General features: G+C 42.5%; 1 protein-coding gene across 1 annotated transcript; it reads left to right on the top strand.

Annotated features, from left to right (window-relative positions):
* The first annotated feature begins 2849 nt into the window (after positions 1-2849).
* On the top strand, positions 2850-12357 carry LOC120930286 (cocaine- and amphetamine-regulated transcript protein-like). The gene is made up of 3 exons (XM_040341508.1): positions 2850-3171; positions 5555-5638; positions 12061-12357. Exons 1-3 carry the CDS (start codon positions 3013-3015, stop codon positions 12166-12168), a joined length of 351 nt encoding a protein of 116 aa, XP_040197442.1. The 5' UTR covers positions 2850-3012; the 3' UTR covers positions 12169-12357.
* Positions 12358-18489: the final 6132 nt, after the last annotated feature.

Raw genomic sequence — 18489 nt, 5'->3', positions numbered from 1 at the left:
GACTAATCTTGCAGAGGACCCTTTTTTGGTCCACACCAAAATTGGATTGCGTGGGTGTGAACACCCAGGCGATCTGATTAATGTGTGAACTGACAGTTCGCAGTGTCATATGCGAGCTGAAATGGGGGTGTCATTGCCATGCAAATCGGGTGCGATGCGAGAACCCGCAGTGGATTCGCAGGGTTCCCACATCGAACAAGTGTGAACCCTGCCTTATAGCAGAAAGTAAAAAATATTGTTTTTAATTTTTCTAAATTTTTTGTTTATAGTGCAAAAAAATGGTGATAAAATACCACCAAAAGAAAGATCTATTTGTGGGGAAAAAATTACATATTGCATGACCATGCAATTGTTAGTAAAAGTAACACAGTGCGGTATCGCAAAAAGTGGCATGGTCATGAAGGGGTCAAATAGTTCATAAATGTGACCTGACCTGCACTCCTCTACTTAACCACTTAAGACCCGGACCTTTAGGCAGGTAAAAGACCTGGCCAGTTTTTGCGATTCGGCACTGCGTCGCTTTAACTGACAATTGCGCAGTCGTGCGAAGTGGCTCCCAAACAAAATTGGCGTCCTTCTTTTCCCACAAATAGAGCTTTCTTTTGGTGGTATTTGATCACCTCTGCGGTTTTTATTTTTTACGCTATAAACAAAAATAGAGCGACAATTTTGAAAAAAATGCAATATTTTTAACTTTTTGATATAATAAATACCCCCCAAAAATATATAAAAATATATTTTTTTCCTCAGTTTAGGCCGATACGTATTCTTCTACCTATTTATGGTTAAAAAAAATCGCAATAAGCGTTTATCGGTTGGTTTGCGCAAAATTTAGAGCATTTACAAAATAGGGGATAGTTTTATTGCATTTTTATTATTTTTTTTTTTACTACTAATGGCGGCGATCAGCGATTTTTTTCGTGACTGCGACATTATGGTGGACACATGGGACAATTTTGACACATTTTTGGGACCATTGTCATTTGCACAGCAAAAAATGCATTACAAATGCATTGTTTACTGTGAAAATGACAATTGCAGTTTGGGAGTTAACCACTAGGGGGCGCTGAAGGGGTTACGTGTGACCTCATCTGTGTTTTTAACTGTAGGGGGGCGGGGCTGGACGTGTGACATCATTGATCATGTTTCCCTATATTAGGAAACACACGATCAATGACAGCGCCACAGTGAAGAACGAGGAAGCCGTGTTTACAAACAGCTCTCCCCGTTCTTCAGCTCCGGGGACCGATCGAGGGACTCCAGCGGCGATCGGGTCCCGTGGCCGCGGAGCTTCGGACGAAGTCGCGGGCGCGCGCCCTTGACCCACAGCTGGGCACTTAAAGTGGAGGTTCACCCAAAATATAAATTTTTAACATTAGATTTAGGCTAATTAAGGGGAGCAGAAACGGGTATTTTTTTAAAAAATCAATGCCGTACTTACCGTTGTAGAGATAGATGTTCTCCCGCCGCTTCCGGGTATGGGCTGCGGGACTGGGCGTTCCTATTTAATTGACAGGCTTCCGACAGGCTTCCGACGGTCGCATCCAGCGCGTCACAAGTTTCCGAAAGTAGCCGAACGTCGGTGCGCAGGCGCAGTATAGAGCCGCACCGACGTTCGGCTTCTTTCGGCAACTGGTAACGCGCTGTATGCGACCGTCGGAAGGCTGTTGATCAAATAGGAACGCCCAGTCCCGAAGTTCATACGCGGAAGCGGCGGGAGAACATCGATCTCTAAAACGGTAAGTACGGCATTGATTTAAAAAAAAAATACCCGTTTCTGCTCCCCTTAATTAGCCTAAATCTAATGTTAAAAAAAAAAATTCGGATGAACTCCCGCTTTAAAGAGGACGTACAGGTACGTGCTTGTGCCCAGCCGTGCCATTCTGCCGACGTATATCTGCAGGAGGCGGTCCTTAAGTGGTTAATAGCATCATGGGCCCCTGGGCAAAGAAATGCTCTGGGGCCCCTACAACGATGACAGTGCAGATAAACAGACATCAAGTAGGTAGGAGGCAGGCTGCCTCCCCTGTGTATCTTTCACTCTCAGTGCCATCATGGAGCCCCCAATTTTGGGGCAGCGTTGGCTCAAGGACCAGCTGCTTTGGGGAAAGTGCAGGGGCCCCCCATGCAGCTGGGGCCCCTGGGCAGTGCCCAGGTGTGCCCTCTCATTAAGACAGCCCTGCCCCTGGGCAGTGCCCAGGTGTGCCCTCTCATCAAGACAGCCCTGCTCCTCTATAATCAGGTAATGGGCTAAATGGATGAATCAAGCAACCCAAATGCACCTTGCCAGTCATGATAGAACTACCAGATCTATTATGGATGTGTAATAAAAAGTGACAGGACATGCTGTAACCTGTAATTCCACAGCAGACAGCCTGGAGATAATAAAAGACATATGACACTGGTAAGAAATAAATCTTCTGATAGGATCCAAGGTTATTTTTTTTCTGCTACACAAACTCCTGCAGCTGCAGAGCAATCACTTGTTATTTATGTTGTTTGCATCGTGATATTTAATATGGCAAAGCAATAACTTCTAGATGCATGTAATAATCATGATCTATGTGTATCCACGCTTCCACTTGCCCTATAGGAACTCTATTTAAATGTGGATTTCGAATATGCAGGCTTCCTAGGAGTCTGAGCAGAACTGATGGAAATGCGGTCTGACAAAGTTCTCACAGTAAAATTAAATTGCTTTGAAGTATCAGAGAGGAAACATAAGTCTTCCATGCCCTCTGTGCCATGGCAGCATTGCCTGGGGATGTTGATTGATTGCTTGAACAAAAGGCTTCACCAGTACAAGGATCTGTCTGATTTCTGCTTCATCCCCCACGCTTCTTACTGGCGTCATGATGGGAGGATCTCATCAAATAAAATAACATACATCCCAGTGGAAGAGATAAATAGAGAGCTTTAACTGTTCTACAACATAGCTTGCCCCCCCCGACCGCTGCTTTCCTGTGTTTGCGCATATTTGTTATTGTCGGGCTATTGTCGGGGCTCAGCACCATGGACAGCTCCAGGCTGCGCGCACTCACTCTAGGGAGCTGCCTGCTTCTCCTTATCATCAGCACTGTCTGTGCACAAGATGACAGCTCAGACCTGGAGACCAGGGCACTCCGAGACTTCTACCCAAAAGAAACCATTCCTTCCAGTGAGAAAGAGCTGGTGAGTAATTTCAATCTATGCATGGTTCCATTGCAACTTGTGCTCTTATGGGGTCTCATAAGGTGGGACTTTTACAAAAGGTATGGAGGGGGTGCCAAAATGTGACTCCACTTTTCTGGGACTTGTAGTATCAGAACATCTAGATGAGGTCAAGCTAGGACTTTTTCAACAGCTGGGTGGAGTGGACAGAGTGAAAATTATTATTTTACTGCAATGGTTTGTAATCTGTGTCTCCACATTTCTGGGAGTTGTAGTACCAGAGCAACCAGACAAGGTCAAGGAGGGACTTTTACAACAGCTGGGTGGACACAGCTTGCAAATGTTTTCTTATTGTGATGATTGGCAAGCTGGGACTTGTTGTTCCAGAGCAACCAGACAAGGTAAAGGAGGGACTTTTACAACAGCTGGGTGGGCACAGCTTGCAAATGTTGTTTTATTGTGATGACTGGCAAGCTGGGACTTGTTGTTCCAGAGCAACCAGACAAGGTAAAGGAGGGACTTTTACAACAGCTGGGTGGACACAGCTTGCAAATGTTTTCTTATTGTGATGATTGGCAAGCTGAGACTTGTTGTTCCAGAGCAACCAGACAAGGTCAAGGAGGGACTTTTACAACAGCTGGGTGGGCACAGTTTGCAAATGTTGTTTTATTGTGATGATTGGCAAGCTGGGACTTGTTGTTCCAGAGCAACCAGACAAGGTCAATAAGGGACTTTTACAACAGCTGGGTGGACACAGCTTGCAATTTTTGTTTCTTTACTGCAGCAGTTTGCAATCTGTGGCTCCTCTTTCTGAGACTTGTAGTTCCTGAACAATCAGACATTTTTTCAACAGCTGGGTGGACACAGCTTCCAAAGTTTTTTATTATTATTATTATTATTATTATTATTATTATTATTATTATTATTATTTTACTGCAATGGTTTGCAATCTGTTGCCCCACTTTTCTGGAACTTGTAGTTCCAAAACAGCCAATGAGTAGGGTAAAGGAGGGACTTTTTCAAAAGACGAGTGGGCACATTTTGCAAATTATTTTTTAACTGCAATGATTTTTATCAGTGGCTAAATTTTTCTGGGATTTGTAGTTCCAGTTAAAAAAAAACAACAAGGGCAGGTTGAAACTTTTACAACAGCTGGGTGGCCACAGCTTGCATTTTTTTTTTTTCTGGGAGTTGTAGTTCCAGAATAACCAGACCAGGTCAAGGTAGAACTTATACAAGAGCAGATTTGTCACGGCTTGCATATATATATATGTGTGTGTTTTGGGCTAGATTCAGATAGCCCGCCGTAACTTAGTGAGGCAGGGGCTGGATTCACAAAGAACCTGCGCCCTAAGTTACGGCGGCGTAGCGTAAATCTGCTGGCGTAAGCGCGCCGAATTCAAATTGTGAAGAGGTGGGCGTGTTTTATGCAAATAAAACATGACCCCACGTAAATGACAACTCTAACGAACAGCGCATGCGCCTTCCATGAATGTATCCCAGTGCGCATGCTCCTAATCACGTCGCAAATAGTCAATGCTTTCGACGTGAACGTAATTTACGCAAAGCCCTATTCGCGAACGACTTACGCAAACGATGTAAACAACACAAAATTCGACGCTGTCCCGACGTCCATACTTAACATTGGATACTCCTCATATAGCAGGGGTAACCTTACGCCGGAAAAAGCCTTACGTAAACGACGTAAAAAAATCCGCCGGGCGCACGTACGTTTCTGAATCTGCGTATCTAGCTCATTTGCATATTCTACGCCGAAATCAACGGAAGCGCCACCTAGCGGCCAGCGTAAATATGCACCCTAAGATACGACGGCGTAAGAGACTTACGTCGGTCGTATTTTAGCAAAATTCCGGCGTATCTTGCTTTCTGAATACAGAAAAAAGATACGCCGACGCATCCTAGAAGTTACGCGGCGTATCAACAGATACGCCGACGTAACTTCTTACTGAATCTAGCCCATTTTGTTTGGCTGTGATGGTTTTAAATCTCTGCTGTGGCTCCACTTTTCTGGGACTTGTAGTTCTAGAACAACCAGACAAGGGCAGGTTGAAACATTTTCATCAGCTGGGTGACCACAGCTTGCAATTTTTTTTTTTTTTAGTGTGATGGTTTGCAACCTGTGACTCCACTTTTGTGGGACTTGTAGTTCCACAACAACCAGACCAGGTCAAGGCAGGACTTATACAACAGCTGGTTTGCCAATACTTGCAAATTATTATTTTTTTGTTTCGTTTACTGCAACAGTTTGCAATCTGTGGCTCCACTTTTCTGGGACTTGTAGTTCCAGTACAACCAAGCAGCCACCTGTATCTTTCTGTATAGTGCCTAGATTTTGTGTGGTTTAGGCAATGAAACAATGTAAGTTAATTTATATATTTTGTAGCTGGGGGCTCTGCAGGAAGTCCTGGAGAAGTTACAAAGTAAACGAGTGCCTGCCTGGGAAAAGAAATTTGGACAAGTACCAGTGGTAAGTGAGCTAAAATCTAACCGTTTTGTCTGCTGCTTTAGGCTGCATTCACACTGTAACGCGGCGTAGGCGGCGTATTTTGCCGCGATTTGTTAACTTTTTTTTTTTTTTTTACAAATCATTTACATTGATGTCTATGCCGAATGCCGAAAGCCGCCTGAAAAAAAGGGTCCGGGACTTGTTTTCAGGTGGCAGACGTACGGCGTTTCGGCGTTCGGCGTGAGATGTGAACCATCTCATAGACATCCATGTAAATTCGCCCCTCCAGTGGCACGAGCGTCGCGCTTCAGGCGTATATATGCCTAGGTGTGAATGGGGTCTTAAAGTAATATATTAGCCACTGATATGTGCAGAAAAATATTGCCTAATGTCAATTAAACTATTGATAGGAAGTTAGAAACGCTATCTTTGTATGCTGACTTCCATATACTGCATAGTTCTTAGAAAGACAAGAATACCTTCACTACTTGTTACATAGGAGACTATTTACTAAAACTGGAGAGTGTAAAATCTGGCGCAGCTCTGCATAAAAACGAATCAGCTTGCAGGTTTTATTTAGGGCCGAAACAACAAATCGATTAATCGACAACTAATCGATTATGAAATGAATCGATTACAATTTTCATAAAATCGATTAATCGGCCAGTAACATAATGGGGTTAAAAAAAACTAAAATTAGCCCTTTATAGTACAAAAAAGCAAATCGCTACTGTAAATATTACTTTCACTGTCCCACGGAAAAAAAATAACCCCTTACAGTAGCGATTATTTGCTCTTTTTGTACTTATTTTTTTTTTTAACCCCATTATGTTACTAAACCTTTTCAGACCGGGGTCACACCTCTGTTTTTTTGGTGCTTTTTGCAGAAACACACTACAGTCCATTTACATTTTTCCTATGGGACACGTTCACATCCATGATTTTTTTTTCAGCTGCTGCGTATTTGGAAAGGGCAAGGACTTTTTAACGCAAAACGGTGCTATTTTGATTTTTTTTTTGGTTCAATATACTTCAATGGAGAAGCTGCAGAAAAGCATGTCATGTGCTTTTGCGGCAATTTGTGTTTTGTAATCTGCCCAACAACAAATTGGCCCCCCCAAAAAAAAGTAAAAATGCTTTTTTTTTTTTAAGGCTATTATCCGATTAATTGAAACAATAATCGGCCAACTAATCGATTATGAAAATAATTGTTAGTTGCAGCCCTAGTTTTATTGTCAAAGATTCATTGAATGTTGTACTTTATGCTGATGGATAATGTTTTATTTGACTGCATAGGCAGGCGGGTTATCAATCTGCAAAATATTTTGTATACTGTACAGTAAAACCTTGGTTTGCAAGCATAATTCGTTCCAGAAACATGCTTATAATCCAAAGCACTTGTTTATCAAAGCATTTTTTTTCACAGGGTATAAAAGAGAAAAGAGGCACCTCTAAGTGTAGCAATAAGTTGCTAAATGTTGTACCTTCATTAAATGTAACAATATTGCTACATTTAGAGGCTCCTCTCTTCTTTTTTTTACTCAGTTGTGACATGACGCTACTCTTATATCAAGACATCGCTTGTATATCAAGTCAAAATGTATTAAAACATTTTGCTTGTCTTGCAAAACGCTCTCAAACCAAGTTACTCTCAAACCAAGGTTTTACTGTACTGAATTTTTATATGTTGAAATTTACAGATCTAGTGTACTTATATTGCTCTGGACCATGTATGTTAAAAAAAAATTCTATGCTCAATAAATACTTATTGTTTGAGGGGGAAAAAAGATTAAAGTGGATGTAAACCCAATTTATTTTTTATTTTTTGATGTCACAATGCAGAGAATAAGGTTTCCTATCATCTGTGCCCAGTCGCTGAGCAATCCTCTTTTTATTGTTCAGTGAAATAAAACAGACTTCCAGATAAAGACCAAAGTCCTTGCTTGAGTGACAGGTTATTTACATATTTCGTGCACTAGCTTGCAGACATGCACAGCTTCTGTAAAGTGCACAATTCACATCCCCTCCCCTCTCCTCCTCTCCTCTCCCCTCCAGCTCTGGATTAGCTGTCTTTCCTGTGTTTTGATTAAATGTTTTCAAAATATGGGGTGATCCACAGTTCAGTGTGAACAGCCATCAGAATATACATAGACAAGAAGCTGTGCATGTCTGCAAGCTAGTGCACGAGATATGTAAATAACCTGTCACTCAAGCAAGGACTTTGGTCTTTATAGGGAAGTCTGTTTTATTTCACTGAACAATAAAAAGAGGATTGCTCAGCGCTGGATTAACTCTGTGTGGCAAGACTGGGCACAGATGATAGGAAATCTTATTCTCTACATTGTGAGATCAAAAAATAAATATACAATTTGGGTTTACATCCACTTTAATTGAACATGCTGAAGTTAGAAGTTGGTTGGCTATTATGCACAGCTGCACGAAATTCTGAGTATTCCAGTTTTAGTAAATCCCTTCCATTGCTACTTGCCAGGTCGCAAGCAAGGGAATACGCCCTACTTGGTGCATACATTAGAAAGTTTCTTATTGTTTTAATGAAAATGAGGATGTAGTTTTATATTACAGGCTAGGCACATTATTTTTCCCATTGCTCCATTTACATATAGTTACATAGGGCCAGATTCACAGAGCAGATACAACAGCGTATCTCCTGATACTCCGTCGTATCTGTTGTTCTATCTATACGACGGATTCATAGAATCAGTTACGCATAGCTAGCCCTAAGATCCGACAGGTGTAATTGTTTTACACTGTCGGATCTTAAGATGCAATACCGCGGCCGCCGCTGGGGGGAGTTCGCGTCGTAAACCAGCGTCGGGTATGCAAATTAGGAGTTACGGCGATTCCCGGCGTTTTTTTGCGTTCGCTACGTCGCCGCTAGTCTAGTTTCCCGTCGCAAAGTTAGTCGTTTTTTTTGGTGCATTAACTTTACACAGCAATCGTATTGCTGTATAAAGTATGGCCGTCGTTCCCGCGTCGAAATTTAAAAAATAACGTCGTTTGCGTAAGCCGTCCGGGAATACGGAATTACGCTACGCGCGTCGCCGTTCGAAAAAAATGACGTCACTTCGCGCAAAGCACGGCGGGAGTTCGGAAACGGAGCATGCGCGGTAGGTCCGGCGCGGGAGCGCGCCTAATTTTAATGGCACACGCCCATTTGAATTGGCCCGCCTTACGCCGGAGGCCGCGGGCGTCGTTTTCATCGCAAGTGCTTGGTGAATCAGGCACTTGCGATGAAAAATTGCGGCGGTGTAACTTATCTAGGATAAGTTACGCCGCCGCGATTCTACGTGAATCTGGCCCATAGTTAGGCTAAAAGAAATACAAAAGTTCATCTAGTTCAAGCAATAAAAAAAAAAAAACTGTTCATAAAAAATAGGGGAGTGTGGTGGTGGGGTTGTCCTTTCCTGATCCTGCACGTATTTTAGATATTCCGTGGATCAACAATTTCTGGAATTATATAATCAAAGAATAGAGGGTGTCCCTATCTGGACAGAACTCCAGTTCAGATAGTCAGCATGCACACTTTGCACCAATCTAAATCAGATACATGTATTTTGCAATAAAAAGGACACATACCTGCAGGGCTTTTTTTCAGGGGGAACTTGGTGGAACTCAGTTCCACCACCTCTGGCTCAGACCCTTGGGGGGGCTGCTCACCACAATCAGTCCGGTTTCTGTGTTTACAAGTGACAGCTCTGCAATCTGTGTGTAACCCCCCTAAACTCTGCACTCTGTATGTATTGCAATCCCGGTATTTAATGCCCATTTAAGACCCTCCTAGTGTTCGTGAAATTTTACTGACCACACCCACAATTTGATGTGATTTGGAAGGCGTGTGTGAGTGAAGGGGTTTTGGGGGATCATGGTTGAGTTCCAGCACCTATTGTATGAGAAAAAAAGCCCTGCATACCTGTATATTTTCTAAATATGCTTGCCCAGGCAGAAGTAATTTGTTGCTGTTTTTTAATATATATATATATATTTATTTATTTATTTAGTCAGCTGGATCTCCAAACACGTTTAATAGATTTAGGAATGTGTCTAATTGCCATTTGTATGCACCATGATAGCCATCTAGGATTTTGTATTCCTCTACATTATTCATCATGCTGGTGACTCAACAGTTATTCACAATTAGAACATATGTGACTAGAGATGTTACAAGTAAAGCTGTGACTGATGTGTTAGGTAACAAATAAGCATAATATTTAATCTGCACAGTAACAATGAATGCAGGGCTGTCTTTAATGTTGATTGGACCCTGGGCAAAAAAAATCTTGCCCCCCCCCCATGCAATTTTGCTCTCCACCTGCTCTGAGACATACAATAAATACCAGCTAGACTTAAAATCAGTTTACTGTATCAGATCAGGCAGTGATTGTGATTTGTTGCCAGAGGTTACAGCATATCATTACCATTTACTGACTGGTTGCTAGAGGTTACTGCACACATTATTGCTCACTGATTAGTTGCTAGAGGTTACAGCACATGATTTCTTCTTGTTGATTGGTTGCTAGAGATTACTTTAGAGTAATACTGCTCACTGATTCGTTGCTAGAGGTTACAGCACAACATCTCTTCACTGCAGAGGGGCATGATATACGTATGAATCCCGCCTTTAGGCCCCTTTCACACGGACGGATAGGATGGTGCTTTTAGCTGCGTATTTTCTAGTTTTCCACGGCAGCTAAAAGCACACAATGCTTTCCTATGGCCCCATTCACACACAGCGTTTAGCTGCGATTTCGTCACATGCGGTTTGGTGCGAATAGAAAAACTTTAATTGAAAGCGTCCAGGTGCGATTTAACGCAGCTATATGCACATAACCGCAGGTAATCGCAGTCTTTTGTGTCAACTGCGGATAGCAGTGTGAGAAAAAAAAAAAGAACAACAGGAAGCACAACATAATAAAAAAAATAAAAAGGGTTGCTATGGGAATGACTACCGCAGCTAAACGCGGCCACATTTAACCGCACGTAATCGCAATGTACAAATGCAGCTAATCGCAGTGCCTGGAGCCTTGAATTTCACAAACATTTACATGCTTTTAGCTGCAGCAAAACAGCCGTTTGTGTGAAAGGCGCCTTATTTGCATATGAATGCTGCCTGACTCAGCTATTTACATATGAATCTTGAGGCTATATACATATGAATGCTCCTGTTATTTACATATGAATGGCGGTTATTTACAATTAACCGGTTAACGCCCGCCACATGTACATATACGTCCACAGAATGGCACGTACAGGCATATGGGCGTACATGTACATCCCCGCCTTTCCGCGGGTCGGGGGTCCGATCGGGACCCCCCCCGGGACATGCGGCGGTCGGTAACCCGCGAGGAGCGATCCGGGATGAGGGCGCGGCTATTGGTTTCTAGCCGCCCCCTCACGATCGTATGTAAACACGGCTTCCCCGTGCTTCACTGTGGCGGCTGCATCGATCGAGTGATCCCTTTTATAGGGAGACTCGATCGATGACGTCAGACCTACAGCCACACCCCCCTACAGTTGTAAACACACACTAGGTGAACCCTAACTCCTACAGCGCCCCCTGTGGTTAACTACCAAACTGCAACTGTCATTTTCACAATAAACAATGCAATTTAAATGCATTTTTTGCTGTGAAAATGACAATGGTCCTAAAAATGTGTCAACATTGTCCGAAGTGTCCGCCATAGTGTCGCAGTCAAGAAAAAAATCGCTGATCGCCGCCATTAGTAGTAAAAAATAAAATAAAAATAAAACTATCCCCTATTTTGTAAACGCTATAAATTTTGCGAAAACCAATCAATAAACGCTTATTACGATTTTTTTTACCAAAAATAGGTAGAACAATACGTATCGCCCTAAACTGAGGGGAAAAAAATGTTATATATGTTTTTGGGGGATATTTATTATAGCAAAAAGTAAAAAATATTGCATTTTTTTTAAATTGTCGCTCAATTTTTGTTTATAGCGACAAAAATTTGTGGGGAAAATTTGTGGGGGAAAAAGGACGCCAATTTTGTTTGGGAGCCACGTCGCACGACCGCGCAATTGTCTGTTAAATCGACGCAGTGCCGAATCGCAAAACCTGACCTGGGCATTTAGCTGCCTAAAGGTCCGGGGCTTACGTGGTTAAGTACAGGGTCTGAGGTGAGTCATCTGTACACAACAATAGGGCAGAGCTGGGCAGCATTAGTAGCAGCACTTCACACTGAGATATCAGGACACCGCACATAAATAAAACATCAAGAGACAAGGGAATTTAAACTGGGATAGTTGGCAAGTATGAGGCAGCTGCTTTGGGCCCCACAACAATGACAGGGCCCAGGGCAGCTTCCCCTTTTGTCCTGCATTAAAGACGGCCCTGAATGAATGTATGCATCTGTAGTTAAATCCTGAGTGACATATCTCTGTTAATCACACTTTTTTTCCAGTGTGATGTAGGGGAGCAGTGTGCAGTAAGGAAGGCGTCCAGGATCGGAAAATTATGTAACTGTCCCAGAGGTGCTGTTTGCAACTTCTTCCTACTAAAGTGTTTATAAGGCAAATCTAAAAACCCAACGATGAACTGCAGAAGCGACAGGGCTGAGCACCAACACAAGATCTGGAAAAAAAGGACTTGGTGACAATGATTTTTACACTGGTAAAATGATGTACAGCATCTGTTATGTATAATGTAATGCTCTGCTAGCCTTTCTGTGGGCAAATAAAGACATGCTCTCTTTTGTAAAGTGTTTTTTCATAAACAGTCTTCAAGAACCATTGTGCAGGAAAATGTCAAGAAACGACAACTGCTGAAAGTCTTATTGTGCGTCAGCGAGGGATTAGATACAGAGTGTTTATACCTGACGTCATTCAGAACTGCTACTGCCCTAGGTGTTATGAGCAAACGCACTCCGAATTATCACATGAGATAACTTTTTTTCTTCTACGCAGTCTCATCCTATTATTTGATTTATTGATTTTAAACAAGTAAAAGCAAGGAAAGAATGTTATGGAGAGGGGGGAGGTGTTATATAGTCCTAGACATAGGTGTGCACAGTCTAATACATTAGGCTTAACCACTAGGGTACCGCACGCCGTCAAATGACGGCGGGCGTAATACCCTATTGTTCTGACAGGACGTCATATGACGTCCTGTCATTTAAAGCCACTAGGGGGCGCGAGCGTGCCACCGGCGGCGCGCGTGCACCCGTCGCGTCACTGGGAACACAATTTGCGTGCCCACGATTGCCCAGTAACTGAGCAGGGACGTGGAGCTCTGTGTGTAAACACACAGCTCCACGTCCTGTCAGGGAGAGAGGAGACCGATCTGTGTCCCTTGTACATACGGACACAGATCGGTCACCTCCCCCAGTCACCCCTTCCCTGCCAGTCACATTTATACAGTAATCAATGCATATTTATAGCACTGTTCACTGTATAAATGTGAATGGTCCCAAAAACGTGTCAAAAATGTCCGATGTGTCCGCTATAATGTTGCAGTCCCGAAAAAAAAACCGCATATCGCCGCCATTCCTAGTAAAAAAATAAATTTAAAAAAATCATAATTATATCCCCTATTTTGTAGGCAATATAAATTTTGCGCAAACCAGTCACTATACGGTTATTGAGATTTTTTTTTATTATTTTTTTTTTACCAAAAATATGTAGAAGAATACGTATCGGCCTAAACTGAGATACATTTTTTTTTTTTTTTTTTAAATGGGATATTTATTATAGCAAAAAGCAAAAAATATTGTGTTTTTTTTCAAAATGTACGCTCTTTTTTTGTTTATAGCCCAAAAAATAAAAACCGCACAGGCGATCAAATACCACCAAAAGAAAGCTCTATTTGTGGGGAAAAAAAAGGACGTCAATTTTGTTTGGGAGCCTTGTCGCACGACCGCGCGATTGTCAATTAAAGCGACGCAGGGCCGGAAGCTAAAATTTCGTCTGGGCAGTAGGTGCACAGTAGGCAAGTGGTTAAAGCTCAAACACATTTGTGTGTATATTACATAGTTACATAGTAGGTTGAGGGTGAAAAAAGGCAAAGTCCATCCTATGTTATATGTCAGTATTACATTGCACATCCCTGTATGTTGTGGTCATTCAGGTGCTTATCTAAGGCCTCGTACACACGATAGGTTAACCAGAGGACAACGGTCTGATGGACCGTTTTCATCGGTCAAAACCGATCGTGTGTAGGCCCCATAGGTTATTTAACCATCGGTTAAAAAAAAGCCAACTTGCTTTAAATTTATGCATACGCAGCGTAACGGATTTCTACGTTAATCTGCCCCTTTATTATCTTTGTTGCCCTTCTCTGTACTCGCTCAATGTCCAGTACAAGCATACCCCACTTTTAAATACACAATGGGGTTTATTTACAATCGCTGGAACGTGCAAAGTCAGGCTCACTTCTGAATAAAAACCAATGAGCTTCCAGGTTTTATTACCAAAGCTTAATTGACCAAGCTGGAGTTAGAAGCTCATTGGTTTCTATGTAGAAGTGAGAATGATTTTGCACTCTCCAGCTTTAGTAAATAAACCTCATTGTGTACGTAAAAGTGGGGTATGCCTGTACATCCTTTTATTTTTTATTATTTTTTACAATTTTTTTTTTTTTACAATTTTCTGTTAGGGGGCTTTGGTGAAATATCAGGGGTCTAAACAAAGGCAAACTGCATCACATGGGGATGATGAGGGAGTGCTCTGGCGCACCATGTGCGCACGCCTATGGACTAACACTCTTCCTTACCAGCTTGACAATTCTACTTCTAGATACAATGCGGTTGTCACCCTACAACAGATGTGTTGCTCACCAGGTTAAATTAAACAAATCCATATCTGAGGAAAGGTTAACGGCAATACATTACATTTTTGCTCTTGGGTTTAGATACCCTTTATTTGTCTCTTTCAGTTTTTGTTGATCAAATAATTATATACTTGCAACAATCTACATAAAGTCCAGCACACATGTTACACGGGTACCGCATCAGAAGCCCGTCTAAAGGCCCATACACACGATCTGACTTTTTGACAACAACGGTCCGACAGTCGTGTTTCATCGGACAATCCAACCGTCTGTATGCTCCATCGGACAATTTTTTCCGGTTTTTCAACGGACAAATGTTTGCTGTGAATGCTCTCAAACTTTCTGACAACCAATGTCCGATGGAGGGTAATCCCATCGTGTGTACTTCAGAGTCCATCAGACTAAAATCCAAAGTGCAAACACGCATGCTCAGAACCAATGAGGATGTATTTGATAGGCGCTTTATTAAAAAGGTGGGCTATACATGGGCAGGACAAAGGGGGTGGAGCCAGGGGGGGCAGCAAAATTAGGTTTCGCCTAGGGTGTCAAAAATCCTTGCACCAGCCCTGCTCTGACCCGCTGTTGACTCACCGACAGTCTTATTCACTTTAATGCAGGGGGTCTTAAACTGGCGGTCCTCCAGTTGTTGCGGACCTACAAGTGCTTGTAACTGTCAGCCTTGCAATGCCTCATGGGACTTGTAGTTTCTCAACAGCTGGAGGGCCACCAGTTTGAGACCCCTGCTTTAATGGGACAGCTGGTGACACAACAAGATGAAGGACGTGGCGGCAGCAGGTGAGTGGATGCCGCTAACAAGAGCTGCCATGATGGATCTGAAATGATAGGTGCTCTTTAAATGTAAGGACTTATTCTTGCTGGTTGTTAGGTTTCCTAATTAGAATAATAAGCTGTCGGGTTAGTAAAACAGCGATATCAGAACCGATTCAATCTTACAGTTTGTAGTGTACATATATTTGCAAAACAATGGGATAAAGGAATATTCCTGAACTTTGTTTCATCTCGTGCTTAGTGTGAAATTGTGTGAATGCATCAATGCAGAGCATGTCATCTCAGCTTGCAGAGCTTGGATTCATTGAACAAGTTTACCAAAAATGTAAATATTGCAGAATATACAGCTTCATGCTACATAACTAAGTTCCATTTCATGCTGAATAAACTAAATTATTAATCTATCTTAAATAGAAAACTATCTTTAGATAGATTTTTACTCCGAAAGCATTTTATTAAAATACATTTGGTAAAAAAAAATATATATATATATATTTTTTTTTTAAATCATTGATTTTTATACACCCTGTGGGGAGTGCACTCTTTCAAAATAAAATAGCTCAGTGGGAGAGATTCCTGCATCACACATGTTGATGTGGGGACCTGTCAGGTTTTTTTTTTTCTGTCCGACTCACAACAAAAAAAAATTACTTATGCATTTTACACTTTCTAAGATGCACTCAAGATATATAACAAACATGTTTTATAAAAGGTTGACCATAAGAGTTAAACATATAATAATTAACTTTTCTAAAACAAGTTAAAACCTGGATTGCCAAGGCAAAATGTTATCATGCTACTGGGTAATTATAAAGTCTATCAAAGTAAATCATTACAATGGAAAGCAGTATTAAACCCAACAGCAAACATTTATTATATTGCAGCTTACCAATTCTCATGCCCTGTACACACGATTGGTTTCGTCCGATAAAAACGGTCCATCGGTCCGTTTTCATCAGACAAACCGATCGTGTGTACAGGGCATTAGATGTGATGGATGCATTTGTTTTCTTTTTTAGGTTTTCTTTCTTCTAATTTCATCTGGTGATCCAGCCAGCAGCAAGTCTGTTGTTTTTCAAAATCACAAACTCTCCCATAGACATCAGTTAAATATTAGTTTACATGGATGAGACAAATTGCTTAACACTGGCAGGGGTGTATATTTATGTAAAACCTTTATCCCTAAAGGAAAAAAACCTTTGCTGTAACTGCTTACAAAGTATTAGCTGGAGTTGAGTTTGGCTTCAATTGGTTAGTGCATTTAAATCTGCTAGTACATCTAACACCCCTCCCCTCCGCTTCTAACTCTGGCTTGTGCAGGTAAAGCCGTAGTAAATTCTGCTTTGTCACTTGAAGCTGCAGGTAAGCTTATAGTAAAGAAAACCTGTAGGTAAAATAATTATCACCTAAACCTACACCATTTGGGAGGTATTCATGTGTTTTGCATCCGGTGACGTCATCAGTGCAGGCGCACTGTACTCTGGATTGAAGGCACATTGATTGTGATTGATTCTACCATCAATCCAGAGCGCTATGATGTGACTGTGACTCCTGTGCACATGTGCGGGAGTGACATCATCATCACATACCCAAAAGGAAGATGGAAGCCCTCACAACAGTGACAACACACAGCTGGAGGGATCCGTTTTACATAGTATGCACTGCATACTAGCACATTATACCATTAACTTGAGGGGATTTGAATCTTTTTATTTCAGAACTAAACTACCACTTTAAGCTTTGAAAATAAATGAAACACTGATTGGTTGCCATGCATAGCTGCTCCGGATTCTGTCTGTTCCATAATTTTTTTTAATATTAGAAGTCTGTTCGATTCTTAGTACATTCCCTCAATGATATTTTATCAGCTAGGCACTTTCAGTACCTAAGATTGTCCTATATATGACCAACCTTATGCATATTACAAAGGCTACAATTCATGGTAAATCCAGCAGCCTAAACATTGTGGGACATTCTTCAATACAGATAAGCCATTTAACTAAAGCCAGTGGCGTCACTATGGGGGTCCGGGGGGGTGAAGCCCACACCTGGGTTCCACCTGCCAGTGGGGTGAAACCATCAAGGTGCTGTCGAGCCCCCTCATCAGTGAAGGGTAACTGCGGGCTCTTTTGCCCTGCTCAGTCAATCGGGGGGAAAAGTGAACTCGGCGGCGCTTTCACGATAGGGGAAAGCTGCGGGCTGTCAGGCTGTTTCCCCGATTGCCACCTGCCCTTTCTCCTGTCAACAGTACGGAAGAAGGGAGAGCAGCTCTCATTAGTTTCCTCGCCCGCTCAGTTTTCCACCCCATTGGTCACAGTGGAGGGCCAATCAAAAGAGACTAGGGGAGAATCATGGGACATGTAGTCCTGGAAGATTGTCAGCCCCAGTATTGCCCACAGGGAGCAGGCTACAGCTCCCACCATGGAGGGAGAGAGAGACTGACTGAAACCCGGGAAAAAGCTGAGGGAGGGAGTGAGTGCTGCAGGACAAAGAAAGAGAGGACTGTGTTGGGTGGAAGCCAGAGAGAGAGCCACGCTGCCCATCACCACCAGAAAAAGAGCCACGCTGCCCATCACCACCAGAAAAAGAGCCATGCTGCCCATCACTACCAGAAAGGGAGCCACACTGCCCCTCACCACCAGAAAGGGAGCCATGCTGCCCCTTACCACCAGAAAGAGAGCCACGCTGCCCATCACCAGCAGAAAGGGAGCCACACTGCCCCTCACCACCAGAAAAACAGCCACGCTGCCCATCACCACCAGAGAGAGAGACCCACTGCCTAGTGGCACCAGAGAAAGAGCCATACTGCCCATCACCACCAGAAAGAGAGCCACACTGCCCAGCGACACCAGAAAGAGAGAGACACGTTTAGGACATTAGATTTATGAGAATTTATTTTGAGTACAGATATTATTTTAAATTTGGTAAGGGTATCAATCGGGTTTGGAGCTGATATTAGGGGAGAAGTGAGGAATATCAGGACGTCATCGGCAAACATACATAGTTTATGTTGGTAACCACCTAGTTCCAGGCCTTTAATATTCGTGTTGGAGCGTATAAGTTGGGCTAGGGGTTCAATTTCTAAGGCAAAGAGAAGAGGGGAAAGAGGGCACCCCTGCCTGGTTCCTCGTTCAATGACGAAGGGGTCAGAACGGAATCCGGACTAGGATAACCCTTCCGGGATTGACTGCTTCCCTTCCCTTTAGGAGTTCTAAATGCTGGGAGGTGGGCATTGTAGTCATGTGACCAATATGATTGGCTGTCACATCGACCACAT

Source organism: Rana temporaria, chromosome 3, assembly GCF_905171775.1.
Source record: "Rana temporaria chromosome 3, aRanTem1.1, whole genome shotgun sequence".
Classification (NCBI taxonomy): Eukaryota; Metazoa; Chordata; class Amphibia; order Anura; family Ranidae; genus Rana; species Rana temporaria.
Note: the sequence above shows the minus strand (reverse complement) of the source record. Positions and strands in the feature narration are given on the sequence as shown.